This window comes from Gossypium hirsutum, chromosome D03, assembly GCF_007990345.1.
Source record: "Gossypium hirsutum isolate 1008001.06 chromosome D03, Gossypium_hirsutum_v2.1, whole genome shotgun sequence".
NCBI lineage: Eukaryota > Viridiplantae > Streptophyta > Magnoliopsida > Malvales > Malvaceae > Gossypium > Gossypium hirsutum.
Window position 1 is genome coordinate 45,222,919 of NC_053439.1, and position 14,783 is coordinate 45,237,701.

The 14,783-nt window shown below is 37.2% G+C and overlaps 2 protein-coding genes and 1 long non-coding RNA gene across 3 annotated transcripts; 2 read left to right on the forward strand and 1 right to left on the reverse strand.

Annotated features, from left to right (window-relative positions):
* The first annotated feature begins 4,446 nt into the window (after positions 1 to 4,446).
* Positions 4,447 to 6,805, forward strand: LOC107928746 (uncharacterized). The gene is made up of 2 exons (XR_001692704.2): positions 4,447 to 4,690; positions 4,911 to 6,805. It is a non-coding gene; the product is annotated as an uncharacterized lncRNA (long non-coding RNA).
* Positions 6,806 to 7,709: 904 nt separating this feature from the next.
* LOC107928744 (sodium-dependent phosphate transport protein 1, chloroplastic) lies at positions 7,710 to 11,911 on the forward strand. The gene is made up of 10 exons (XM_016859999.2): positions 7,710 to 8,130; positions 8,297 to 8,404; positions 8,535 to 8,690; positions 8,817 to 9,032; positions 9,215 to 9,424; positions 9,716 to 9,853; positions 10,200 to 10,301; positions 10,596 to 10,661; positions 10,937 to 11,021; positions 11,463 to 11,911. Exons 1-10 carry the CDS (start codon positions 7,765 to 7,767, stop codon positions 11,558 to 11,560), a joined length of 1,545 nt encoding a protein of 514 aa, XP_016715488.1. The 5' UTR covers positions 7,710 to 7,764; the 3' UTR covers positions 11,561 to 11,911.
* On the reverse strand, positions 11,896 to 13,824 carry LOC107928745 (cytochrome P450 86A1). The gene has a single exon (XM_016860000.2). The coding sequence runs from the start codon at positions 13,605 to 13,607 to the stop codon at positions 12,072 to 12,074; it is 1,536 nt and encodes a 511-aa protein (XP_016715489.1). The 5' UTR covers positions 13,608 to 13,824; the 3' UTR covers positions 11,896 to 12,071.
* Between the last annotated feature and the right edge of the window lie 959 nt (positions 13,825 to 14,783).

A 14,783-nucleotide genomic window follows, 5' to 3' on the forward strand; every position in this document is an offset into this window, starting at 1 on the left:
ATTTGATAACTGCTACTGCTAATGCTAGGATTGTTGGTGATGTAGGCACAACTTGTAGTTTAAAAAGTGATACTGAGGAAACTACCAACACTTCGTGGCAATTTAACAAAGCCATGGAAATTACCGGGGCCATGGACCTGTAAGCTACTTTGAGAGCTCAGCGCAAGGGGCGTAGAGTTGATACAAGAACTCTTACCATAGTGGTTAATAACGAAGAGACAGATAGTGGTAAGATAGAGTCTCGCCTCAAAAGGAGGGCAGATAGCACTGAGACTTCTACTATGATGGCCACCACCCCTTTTTCCCCCTCAATGAGCTCATAAACTGTAGTTCGTGAGAGTTCTCCTGTTATTGCTCGCAGTAACTCGCCTTCTCCCTATATCTCTCCCCCTGCTGTACCTCTCGTTAGGGAACTAGCTACTGAAAATAGTGTGAGCTAGTTGCTGAAAATAGTGGTAAGCTAGCTCTGTGTCACCGAAACTTAAATAGTAATGAGCTGTAACGTATAGTAGAGAAGTGAAGAACTTCAGTGCCAGAGGCTACAAAGAGGAATATATGCACTTATGACTTATCTGAAAGTTCGTAGAAATTTACGTTGTTAACATTCAGCTCCTCTCTCTAAGGCTTCCTCACTGAGGCATCCGTGATCAGACTAGGCGTTGAAGAGAAAAATATTAAGACAGAGGCTACTCAAAAGGAGCTTGAAAGAAATCTTAGGAGCACTCAAGAGCGATGGTCAAAGATGATGACTAAGAATGAAGTGCTCTACAAACAAAATGAGGAGCTCGTTGGGAAGTTAGTAGTTGAACAAGTGAAAAATGATACACTATCTAGCGAGGTCCTAGCATTGGGTGCTAAGCTGAGAAGGGTTGTAGCAGAGCATAAAGCAGTTGTGAGCTGAATCATTGCAAAGTATGAGGTTGCAACAGTGGAGTTAAAATGAAAACAAGAATAGGCTTTTAAGGTGTTTAAGAAGAACACTTTGAGGATGTTTAATGATGTCACCACAGAGCTCAAATTCAATATTCTTTTGCATGCTCAAGTTGCTATTGGGTTTTTTATTGTTCGCAAGGTAGATTTCGATGCTCTCGCTGAGGTAGAGATGAACCAGCTTGACTTTAATGTTTGCTGTCCTTTAGGAGCCACTTGGGATGAGTTTGCATCCAAGTGGAAAAATTTAGAGGATTTTTACCTCGAAGAGAGTCCTTCTGAACCAACTATTGTGCTTGCTGGTGATGACATCGTTGCTAGCTCTATTATCGATAATACTGGAGTTGTTGAGGGAGAATGAAGTTCGTAGTGATCTTTATAGAGTAACTGAAGTTTAATTATCTTCAATTTTATAAATTTGTATTTCTCTTCTTCATAAATGAAAAGATTGAAATTTTTGAGTTTATTTGTTAATGTCATAATGTTTTACCTTTCCACGAACTTGAGTAAAATTTTAACTTAAACAAACTTAAACTATGAGCTTCAACTGTTTTGGAGGCTACGATGTTGAATCTACAAGCCTCAAAGCTACAATTGGGAGCTTTAGCTCGTACTAACTGTTTTGGAGGCTGCGGTGTTGAACCTATGAGCCTTAAGATCACAACTAAGAGCTTGAGCTCTCACTAACAGTTTTAGAGGCTGTGACATCGATCTTGTGAGCCTTAAGATCACAACTTGGAGCTTGAGCTTTCGCTAACTATTTTAGAGGCAGCGATATTGAACCTGCGAGCCTTAAGATCAGAGCTGGGAGCCTTAACTCTCGCTAAATATTTTAGAGGATACAGTATTGAACCTGTGAGCCTTAAGATCAAAACTAGGAGCCTTAGCTCTCGCTAACTATTTTTGGGGACTGCGGTATTGAACCTGCTAGCATTAAGATCGCAGTTGAGAGCTTTAGCCCTCGCAACTATTTTTGGGGGTTGCGATATTGAATCTGCGAGCCCTAAGATTATAGTTGGGAGCTTAGCTCTCGCTAACTATTTTAAAGGTTGTGGTATTGAACTTACAAACATTAATATCATAGATGGGAGCTTTAGCTTTCGTTAACTATTTTTCGGGCTACGGTATTGAAACTGCAAGCCCTAAGATCATACCTTAGAGCTTGAGCTCTTACTAACTATTTAGAGGTTGTGGTATTCAACCTGTGAGCCTTAAGATCATAGCTGGGAGCCTTAGTTCTCCCTATCTATTTTAGATGCTATGGTATTAAACCTGCGAGCCATAAGATCACAAATGAGAGCATTAGCTTTTGCTAAATATTTTTGAGAGCTGTAGTATTGAACATGTGAGCCCTAAGATTACAACTTGGAGCTTTAGCTTTCGCTAACTATTTTCTTTTAGAGGATTATATAAAGTAAATATACTATTAAAAGAACATATTTTCATTAAAGTATCAGAATTTACACATAATACTTTTTAAGATGACGCGCATTTCATGTGCGTAGTAGAGTTGCACCCTTCAATCTCACCAATTTGTACGCTTCATAGCCTATTTTTTTCCATAACTTTGTATGGTCCCTTCCATCTTGAAGCCATCTTTCATTGTTACGAAGCTGGGAGGCTGGCTTCAGTGTTTATGAGCATAAGGTCATCAACTTGAAATTGTTTATTTTTTTACCTTAGAATTGTAATAGCGAGCTACTTGCTGAGCACGTACCGCGTTCCTAATTTTTGTTGTTTCTCTAACCTCATCAATGAGATTGAGGTTGAGCCTTAGCTTTAATCCATTTGGTGAAGTGGTCCACCGCGACCACTATGAATTTCTTCTATGCTGTGGCTACGGGGAATGGGCTGAGGATGTCGACTCCCCAAGTTGCAAACTGCCAAGGCTTGACATGATTTGAAGAGGTTCTGCTAGCTGTCGCTGTACCTAGGCGTACTTTTGGCAAGAATCGCATGTGTGAATTAACTCATGTGCATTTTTTTGAACTATAGGCCAGTAATATCCCTACCTAAAGAATTTCTGGGTGAGCAATCTTCCACCCAAGTGTTAGCCACAAATGCCTTTGTGAATCTTTTGCATCATATACTCAACTTCCGACGGTGTTAGACATTGCAGCAGTGGCTGTGAGAATCTTTTTTTATACAGTACACCCTCTAAAAAGGTATGCCTAGCAATTGTAGAACAAAATAAATCGCTTTAAGTTGCTATACAATCAAATAGTTTAATGGCTAATCATTCATTATCCAGCTATCTAGTTCGTGGACTTAAATTATTATGATATGTGTAACACATAACATGGATATACATACCTCGCGGCTTTGCGTTGTAATTTTGCAAGCTTTTTTTATCTGAGTAGTCATTTATCCCCTATAGCACGCGAACTATAGGAGTTTTCCATATGTCTTCTTGATCTACAACAAATACTTGGAGTGTATCGCAACTTGGGGCTTTCTTGTGCTCCAACAAAATCTTTCCCCTTTACTCGATGATAATGGAAAATGCTAGCTTGGATAAAACATCTACTCGTGTGTTATTGCTCCTTGGGACTTGTTTTACTTGTATCTTATTAAACCCTGTTAGCAACTGGGTTGCAATTGAGTGGTATTTCTTCAATCCTGAATCCTTGACCTCATACTCATCATTCAGGTTTAAAGGACCGGAAACTCCTTGATGAGCACATTGTAAAGTTTTTCGGTCTATTGGCAAACCATCCGGCGAAAAAGTCTGCCTTGTTAGGTTGACTGCCTAAACCTGATACTCCAGGTTGTTCAGAAGAGAGATGGAGGGGAAAGTTCTTGTTTGGGTGAGCCGTTTTCTACTTTGAAATTATAGAAAATTGGAAAACTGAAAAATCTGATGATTAGAAGTTCATCCACGCTTATCGCACCAATTGTTGAGTAATTTTCTATGTGTCTCATTAAAAGAAACATTTGTGTATTTATACATATTATCACTGTTCATGATTTGACTCCACTATTCATGACTTAACCCCACTATTCATAAGACTAACACTCTGAGTAAGCTTTGAGCATGTTGGACATGTGTATCATTTCAAGTTGTATGCTAGAGTTCATGGTCCTTTCCATGCAAACTCCTTGAGTGTATGAGAGTTGGGATCGTGAACTCTTTTTGACTCCTGCGAGCTCCCTTTAACTCAATTGAGTCGATGCCTCGAGCTCCCTATAACTCTCGTGAGCTAATATCGCGAGCTCCCCTAGCTGTCCTCTTGCTGTATGTCTCATATGCATCTATATGATAGGTTTTGCTCGGGTCGCAGGTTGGCGACTCGACGCATATCTGGGTCTTGGGTCAGTAACTATTACTGAATGACAAAGTATAATCCATGTCAAATTTAAATGGACACTTAACTCGGCAGTTAAATTAATAGAATGACCTAATTGATACAATATTAATATGTAGAGAATTTAATTAAAATATTTTGAAGTTTAAATAGCAAACCAAAATTGGTGCAAAAACTAAGAACATGTTTGGTTGGGGGGCTTATGAATAGATTCCAGCCCAATTCGACGAGACCACCACCAAACATTAGTTTTGTTGGCTGTAATGCTATTATATCCTGAATCTATTCAGGGTATATTACAAGAAAAGGCTGAATATCTTTTCCCTTCCCTCACCATTGAATAGCCATTCATTCCTGCGTGAAGTAAAATTTTTCCCCCTCTTCAATTTTTGCCCTCACCTTTACCTAAAGAATGAAGAAGCACTAGAACCATCATCTTCTCCCCCGGTTCACGGGTAACTTTTTTTTGTCTCATCTCTATGTTTCCCTTTTTCCCTTTGATTGAAGAAAAGACCTAGGTCAAACTATTCTTCATTCTTTCTTCTTTTTCTTCACCTTTTAAGTCAATAAAACCCTTTAGTTGCAGAGTTGCAACCTTTTTTTTTCTTTCTTCTTCTTTTCTTTTTTGGATTTTTCACAGCATTTTTTATTTCCCCTATTTGAACTTTTTGGTAGTTAGAGTCATGAAAAAGGAATCAAGAGATATCAGAATGGGGAAATCTGGGACTTCGAGTACGAAGTGGCAGTGGCAACAAACTTGCTGGTTATTTTAAGATTGGATGGTGGAACCACTTGTACTGTCTACATTTGTATCTCAATTATGCCTTTCTCCAAAGCCCTTCCCGACCCTCTTCCTGTTCTCGCCCATGCCATCGCTAGCTGCTCCAATCGTCACAACGTCGACGATAATTTCACTCTCTCTTTGAATTTTTTCTATTTATTGTTATTTTTAAGCTTTAGGTTCTCATCTTTATTTTTCTTTGTTGGAAGTCAAAGACAATAAAATTTTCATGCATTAACAGAAATAGTTTCATATTCAAATAATTAAAGCAACGAAGATTAACATTTTGTGAAGAAAAAAAAGCAGTATTTTGCTTTTATTGGCAACATGATTATGTGAAAATACTGAAGTTGTCTCTTCATTAGAAACTTCTAAAGAACTAGTGAAAAAGAGGATTAGATAGTGCATGAAATGCATTTTGATATTTGATTGTGGTTACACGAATTATCATTCATTTGCTGGATAAGATAAAAGCAGCACTTTACCATCTAGTTTTTGTTGTTTATTTTTTTAATATGGTGAGAATGTGGCAGAAAGGAAGCGATGGGAAAGAGCGTTAATGGCTCCCATGAAAGCCAATTTCATAATTTATGGAAATCAAAGTTATAATATATAAAATTTAATCAAACTATAACTCTTAAAATATGGTACTTGCAAAGCGAATTAGAATAATAATTAGATATGAATAATGATTTAAGCTATGATTATGAAATAATGGATTAAAACTAAATTATGGTTTTGTATGGTTTAGCTTTTAGATTTACTTTTGGACACTAATTAGTTTTATTTTTCCCCTGAAAATAAAGAAAACTTAAATATATATATGGGAAGTGGATGTGGAATAGAACTGTCTGTGTTTGTTTGATGAAGTTGCCAGTTTACGATGTTTATGATGTTTTGATGAAGTTGCAAATTGATTGGAACTAGATTAGGTGTTTTATTAAAGCTTTAATTTGATCAGATTTTGAGGGAGCTTGCTCCTTTCTACTCGTGCACACGACCATTTGCACTTCCTGGTGCTCATTTTTTAATCTTGTTGAGATAGCTTTTTAGTTTTTGTTGTTTATTTCTTCTATTTTTGGCTCTAAAATAGACATATTGTTAGTTCATGCCATTGTTTTAGATGTCAATTTTCTGTACATTACAGATACTGTGGCCAGGGAAACATTAGATCAAGTTATGGCTGATGCACTTTCAAAATCTGGTTTTAATCGATCTGCAGCATACATTTCATGTCTTTTTTTTTGCAATCGATCTGCAGCATACTGTTAGTTTATGCCATTGTTCTAGATGTCAATTTTCTGTACATTATAGATACTGTGGCCAAGGAAACATTAGATCAAGTTATGGTTGATGCACTTTCAAAATCTGGTTCTAATCAATCTGCAGCATACATTTCATGTCTTCTTTTTGTAATGGCATTTTAAGGATGCCTTTTTTTTTTCTTATTCCTAGAATGCTTATAAGTTATGAATCTTTTCGTGTACCAGAATACTGTGAGAAATATGTCAAGTCTGAATATATTGTAGGAACAGAAGAAGTGAAGTGAAGTGACAAAAAACTGAGTGAAGATAAATATGCTGCCTCGGATGACGAGGAAATCGCCGAAAAAGCAGATCTTTAGGCACATATTATGCCCTGCATACTTGCTACGACAGAGCCGGGGAACATGTGGAAAAATTCCTACTTACCCCTTTTTGTCATTACTTTCCATGGATGTTTGTGTAAATTAATCCACTGTTGTTCAATAATTCAAATATTTATCCACTGCTGAAACTTTAAAAAGCAATTCTCCCATATCCTCCTATTCCTTATGTGGTATACTACCTTTTATTATGCTTTGTTATTGTTCATTGACACATTGGTTGATCTAACTTTGGTGATGACTTGGTTGGCTGCCAATGTAATTTATATCTCCAATGTCTCCAACACTTTATGGTGGAATCCATTTTGCATGGTTAGGGTAGTCTCATAGAGAAGTTAAAACATGGGTTTGTTTAGTGTATAAATGTTTGATATTTTTCATATATATAAAAATGAGAATAATTATTGCTTTTGGATCAATATTTGTAATTTTGGCGACTATGATCCCATGAGATTGTGTTATGATTTTTATTAATTCATATTTTAATAAAAATTATATTAAGAATGTTATTAAATTATATATTTTTATTTTTATTTAATTATATTTAGTAATAATTATATTAAAATATGATTAAATTATTTATTATTTTAATAATAATCTTAGTAAAATTTAATAACAATAATTATGTACTTAAAATAAATTTATTAAGGGTACTCTAGTCATTTCAACATTTTTTATTATACTATTACAGTATCATTTTATTCAACCAAACACAAGAATATTATTACAGTTTTATTCCAATCTATTCAACTAAACAATTGAATTATTTATTACAGTTCTATTTCATTATAGCTCTATTTCATTACAACTCTATTATATTACAGTTTTATTTTATTACGACGAACCAAACCTGCCCTAATGATGTTGGATCTGGGTTTCCTATTCTTAAATAGCCTATTGTAGTTTCAGTTTTTTAAAAGCCCAATCCAAGTCTAAGATGAAAAATAAAATCCCAAAGCCGTTTTCAGTTAATCCAACAAAAGTACACGTGTCAAATCTCCGACCATTCCCATTAAATATCGCTCCCTGTTCTCTCTCCAATCAACCATAAAAAATCAGTCCCTTCCCTCTCTTTGTGAAGTGGTGAAACTCAAAAGGTTGCCATGAGCTTCAGAGCTCTTCTCTCCTCCTCTAACTTCCCCAAATCCCCACCCGAAACCATCTCTACCAGGGCCAAGCCCAACCCGACCAGATGTCTGATCCGGTCCCCCGTCAACTCTCCCCATGGCTGCCGCCTTTCCCGTCTTTCAGCTACTGAAGGAAGGAGAAGAAGCGGGAAAGTATACGCGGACGTCAGAGAAATCGCCGACTCCCTCAGAGAATTGGTTAAGTTCGGAGATTCATTAAGCGATGCCGTTGCGAGTGAGGATGATTTGGATAGTGCAGTTCCTTGGTGGGAACAGTTCCCCAAACGTTGGGTCATCGTTATTTTGTGTTTTTCAGCCTTTTTGCTGTGTAATATGGATCGAGTAAGCCTTTTTTTTCTTTGCTTTGGTTCTTGGAGGAAAGGCAATAGCTTTGAAAATGACCATTAGTTTCATAGTTACTATAATAATAATAATTAGGAGTGATTTAATTCAGCTAAAGGTTTGTTCTTCTTTGCACTATCAACCTTAAACAGCTCTTGATTGGCAGGTAAATATGAGCATTGCTATACTTCCCATGTCAGCTGAGTTCAATTGGAACCCAGCAACTGTTGGTTTAATACAGTCATCCTTTTTCTGGGGTTATCTCCTCACTCAGGTATTACCTTTTTTTTTAAAAAAAACCCTTTTTAATGGTTTATTTATGAGATGAAATCTTGGTTTTCAGTTAAACTAAAGTATAAAATTTTGTGGGTTTTTCTTGCTAATTATGTTGTAATTAATGACAGATTGCTGGTGGCATATGGGCAGACACTGTAGGTGGGAAGACGGTTTTAGGCTTTGGTGTAGTTTGGTGGTCCATTGCTACTGCTCTTACTCCTGTTGCAGCTAAATTGGGGTTGCCATTTCTACTTGTCGTTCGTGCTTTCATGGGAATTGGCGAGGTTGCTTCTTTTACTACTAGTATTCTAGAAAAAATTAATCAACTCATTGAAATTTTAACTAAGAATTTTTAAATTTTTGCTGCTGTATATGGCCAAGGTATTGATTTAGTTTGGTTTTGTTCTCAGGGTGTTGCCATGCCTGCCATGAATAATATTTTATCCAAATGGGTTCCTGTTGCTGAAAGGAGTAGATCATTAGCATTGGTGTATAGTGGAATGTATCTTGGCTCAGTTACTGGTTTGGCATTTTCACCATTCTTGATACATCAGTTTGGATGGCCGTCGGTGTTTTACTCCTTCGGCTCTTTGGGGACAGTCTGGTTTGCTTTATGGCTAAATAAGGTAAATGCTGCCTTTGACATGGTTGGTTACAGATGCTAATGTTTCTCAAATTCTAAATTAATTAGTATTATATGAAAACGAAGCACACAATTTAAATACAATTTTTTTTTTTGGGGGGGGGAGTGTTTTATTTTAATTGAAAATATCTTCCCAATGCCATAATTTTCTTCTTTGTTCTGCAGGCTTACAGTTCACCTATTGAGGATCCTGAACTTCTGCCCCAAGAGAAAAAGCTTATTGTTACCAACTGTATTTCCAAGCAGCCAGTTAAAACAATACCTTGGAAGTTAATCTTGTCAAAACCACCTGTATGGGCCCTTATAGTGTCCCATTTCTGTCACAACTGGGGAACGTTTATTCTCTTAACATGGATGCCTACGTACTATCATCAAGTAAGTGTTTTCATCTTTATGATGGACACTGTTGTTGTTCTTGCAAGCATAGCATTCAACATGCTTAATAAGCATCCTCAAAAAATTGAAATCTACTATCTTCGTATCTTAACTACATTGTGGCTTGTTGGAAAATCTATGAAAGAACCTTTTTTTCTTTCCCATTTTTTGAAACCTGAACTGAAGCGCCGATGGCATTATGTCCTGATGCTTCTTTTGACAATTGTTAAAGAAGAAATGTTTCTCCTTCCAATCATGGTTTTAAGAAAATATTTTGTTACATATCTATAGGTCCTGAAGTTCAACCTCACAGATTCAGGGCTCATTTGCGTTTTACCCTGGCTTACGATGGCATTTTCTGCAAATCTTGGAGGATGGATTGCAGATACACTTGTGAGCAAAGGCTTATCTGTGACAACTGTTCGCAAGGTATTATTAATTTTCATTTTCCTCAAACAAATTGCCATGATGCCTATTATGAAGTTTTCATTGTTCTTCTTTGATAATGCAATTTTCTTTAAATATCTTTTCCTTAATAGTCCTTTATGCATTCGTCAAGAGCAACCCACATGATGCAATTTTTTTAAAAAATTTTAGTCAACCAATGACGTTGATTCTCTTGCATATTTAATACTCTCTCTCACATGCCTATATATGTATATGCATGCTCTTTCTTCTTCTTCTGCCCAATTTTTCCGTTGCTATAAAGTTCAGTTGAATTTTTCCCCCCTAAATTAAACAGTCTGTTTAAGTTTATTGTTACCGTGTATTACAGATTATGCAATCCATTGGGTTTCTTGGCCCTGCTTTCTTCCTAACTCAGTTGAGCCATGTCAATTCTCCTGCTATGGCAGTTTTGTGTATGGCATGCAGTCAGGTTTGTCTCTTATGAAACTTTGAGACGTAGCTTTAATGTTGCTTTTGTTTAGCTATCCTGCGTTCTATATTCCTCAAATTTCGACTTTGGCATTGGTAGCTTAGTTACTCTACCAACAGTTTTCATTTTATGAAACACATCCCTCTCTCCAGTTTGTTCTCAGCTAGTTCTGGTTTACGCTAATAGCTCTATGCCTACTACTGTTTTCCCCCATTGTAATTGAAATAAAACTATTTGCGTGAATCAACTATGTGCAACTGGCGGATCTAATTTCAATTTTGTTTTCTTGAATAGGGAACTGATGCATTTTCACAGTCTGGCCTTTATTCAAACCATCAAGATATTGCCCCTCGATATTCAGTAAGTTTTACTTCTTTTCTATTTTTGATGTCCTAGGTTTGTTCTCCAAAAGTATGCTTCAATAAACAAGGAAGGTTACTCCAATGGCTGGGAATAGATTTTATCATCTAAATAAGCTTCCCCTAACCACCAATGTTTGCTGTTGCATTGGCATTTTAAACTCAAAACACTGCTAAAGGAGTGTGTTATGTTCCATTCTCGACATAGCTCTCCTCTTAACCTTGCTTGGAGAAGTGACGGTTCTCCTTTCTTATATTTTTATATGTTCTTTGCAGGGTGTATTACTTGGTTTGTCCAACACTGCTGGAGTACTAGCTGGGGTCTTTGGAACAGCCGCAACTGGTTACATTCTGCAACATGGTAAGAAGTCAGTGCTTGATCTTTCTAGCGGATAATATGTAATGAAGTAGAAATATGTGCCCAGTGGAAGTGAATGAATCATGGCTTATATGATATCGGATTTGCTCAAAAAATTTAACTCACCTTTGTAAGTTTACCTACTAATGAAATCTTACAATAAAAATGGTAGAGTTGCTCCTATACAATACCTTTTCCCTCATGATTCTTAACTTGATCATGCTGTATTTGCTTTAACCCGGAAAATGAGTGATAAAATAAAACTGTTTTCCAAACATCCAGTGAGGTCGGTTGGATTTTTTCTGATAGAATCATATTCCATGTCTGCTTGTGTGAGCACTTTATGTTAGATAGAACATTGCCTTCCCCCCCCCCCCCATTAATGGTGATTGAATCTTTACATATGGTAATATCTATGCATTTCTTAATATTGAACATTCTCAGGTTCTTGGGACAATGTCTTCGAGGTTTCGGTTGGGCTATACTTGGTTGGAACCGTGGTCTGGAACCTCTTTTCAACTGGTGAGAAAATACTGGACTGACTCAGATATTTAGATGTTTAGCATGAGTTAGCTCAAGCCTCAATGTGCTCGAGCTAATTCAAAGAGTCAATTAATTGAATGAGGAACAAAGATGAAAAGCATGAATTGGTTATGGAGGAGAGGTCTAAATACCCATTTTTGGACTTGAGCTACTGGCCATTTTCGTATTGCCAAGAATGGAGCCGAAAATTTTAAATTCCAACACTGTTAATAGGCATAGCTCTCAAAATTGCAAAGCTGGTAGATTTCTTACTGGCGGAAGAATTTATTTGTATAGCAAACAGACCACACACTGTAATTTCTCTAAATGTTATATTCAATCCTAACAAATCAAATTTTCATTGTAACAAATCTACTTGTCCAATAGATTGTACTTTGTGATTTGTTATTACATAAGCATATGAAAATATATATCAACTGATATGAAAATGTAACATAACAAAGATATAAACCACCAAAACCCCACTTGAACAAAGTATAAAATTTAGTAACACAAATGAGCCCCCGTCATCTATGGAAGTTTGCGCGGCTGCAAGTAAACACGAAGGCCTTGCTTCATGAACAGAGTGAGAGACATCTTCTGCTCTACCCTGTGTCCAGGTACCAGCGAAAGCCGGTAACGGAGTAGAACCGCGGAGGCCACGGACTTCATTTGTAGGTAAGCCAAGTCTTTCCCCAAGCAAGTCCGTGGTCCTGCATTGAATGCTACAAATTTGTAACCATCCTTTGGTGTGTTGAATTTGTCACCTTCTGGTGATATCCACCTTTCAGGCCTGAACTCCATGCAATCTTCTCCCCATATAGTCTTCATTCTTCCAACTGAATATATTGAATATGTCACAGTTGAGCCGGCAGGCACGAACGTGCCATCCGGTAAGACATCATCTTCAACAACATACTTGAAGTCCTCTGGAACTGAGGGGTATAAACGCAGTGTTTCAGCTAGTGCTGCTTTCAGATATATCAATTTGTCTGCTTCATCGAACACCAGAGGCTCTTTAAGCCATTTCTTGCAATCTTCACCACGTGACTCCTGGAGAACTGTTGATATTTCGTCGATGATCTTTTGCTCAATCTCCAGATGGTTCATGACGAGCCAGAAGAACCAGCTGAGGGCCACGGAAGAGGTGTCCCTACCGGCCAGGACGAAGTTTAGAGCAATGTGTTGGAGAACATCACTTGTACAGAGGTTGCCCTCAGCATCTCTCTTCTTCATAAAACGGGACAGTAGATCATCTGATGGAGCTTCCTTTCTTGCTTCAACGGCATCGTTCATGTAGTTCTCGACAATTTGGAGGCTACGCTTCAATCTTTTCTCCACTCCAATCCCCAAAATCTTCTCCAATCTCCATAGAAGACCAGGGTATAAAAACCTATAGAGAGTTGCTTCTGTGGCTGTATCGAAAGCAACAGCAAATGAGTTCTCAGGTAACTCAGGAGAGAGTGTTTTGGGGTCCTTACCAAAGGTAAGGCCACAAATATTGTCAAACGTTAACCGAAGCAACAAGTCCTGCAAGTCCACTGATTTCTTCTCAATGGATGCTCTATCCAAAATATGCCATAACCGATCCTTGATGGTCCGGTTCACCCAACGAGCCATGGCTTGCCTGAGCGTCCGGGTTGTGAACTCAAGAGCTGCTGTTTTCCTTTGTATGAGCCATGTCTCTCCATCACTATTGAAGATCCCTTGCCCCAAAAGATCATGAAATGCAGCTTGCCAATTGGGCCCTTTTGGGTAGTTATCGAACCTTGTCTTGAGGATATGCTCAATGTTTTTAGGGTGACAAGTGACAGTATAGAGCCCTTGCTTCCAAGCCAAGAAAGGAAGAGCAATAGTACATGTTTGATACGTGGCTAAGCCACCAGTTGCTCGAAGGTTACTAGCCATCCAATCATGGATCCGCCTCCGGTTCTCGAAAAGAGATGGTAGGCTACCGACTAGAGGCCACACTCTCGGACCGGTTAACCTCCTGGCTAGGATATGGAACCAAAGTGCATAAGCAAATATTGCAGCAGCTAAGCTGAAGACAAATGGAAGGGTTTCCATACTGCTATTAACAGTATTGGAAGTAGACACAGTTGAAGTTGAGATTGTTTTATGAGAGGGATGAATAAAAATGAAGTTATTTTTAAAGTGATGAAACTAGAAAGGTGTAGGAAGAGTTGTTGGGAAATGTTCGTTCATGGCAATATTTATTGTTTCGGTTGATAGGAATTTATTTATGCCACAGAATTTACACGAAAACCATGCAATGACTTACATTTGCTAGCTATTATTCTATTGATTTATCTACCCTCATTGGCTAAATTTTTTTCCTTCTCATTTTAAACTTTTTTTTTGTTTGTTTCTATAAGGAAAGGGGAAATGGGTTATCTAGAAATGAAGCACAGTACTTGTTGTCAACCAAATTTTATTTTAATAACAAGTTTTCTTGTCATGGCACCACAGTGACGGTGCATAATAGAGATTTAGGGATCATGATCCCCTAAAATAATAAATTTTAATTTAGATTCTTTATAATTTATAAAATTTTAAATTAATAATAAAATTGTGCTTTACCCTCCCCTAAAATGATAAAATTTGATTTAATCTTTTAAAACTCATAAAAATATAGGCTATTAAAATGATAAAATTGTATTTTTTACGAAATATACAATTTAATTTCAGTCCAAAAAAAAAATTTCAGACTCCATCATTAAGTACAAACTCGGTTAACCATGACAATGATATAAATGGTTTTAAATATTTTACCCAATGAAATCAAGGTAAAACATTAGTCATGGTAATCGGAGTAGGAATGAATATTTTCATACTTAGGGAGGGAAGGCCTTGCTAATCTCCTAAGGTCACCCTATTACACACTCTAATTTAGCTTGTAAGTGAAGCTGATCCTCATCCAAAGAAAATGAGAAAGAAGAAGTGGTTAGAGACAGTTTACCTGCATTGACAAAACATAAAATGGGTTTTTTCTTCTACTGCAATGCCCCATATCATCATCTTCTTGGGGGTGGGGGGATGCTCTTGTTTTGTTTGGGGTCCTTTTACTATATATTCTCGTACATAAGAGATTTAGAGGTGATTATGGGTCAGGTTAGGTTTGGACCAGGCCTCAATAGAATTTTAGGCTCGTTTTTAGGTCTAGTTTGGTCCAAAAAATGAGCCTAAAATTTACTTAAACTAGACCTAAATAAAAATGTTAAAATTTGAGTCCGGCCTGACCCA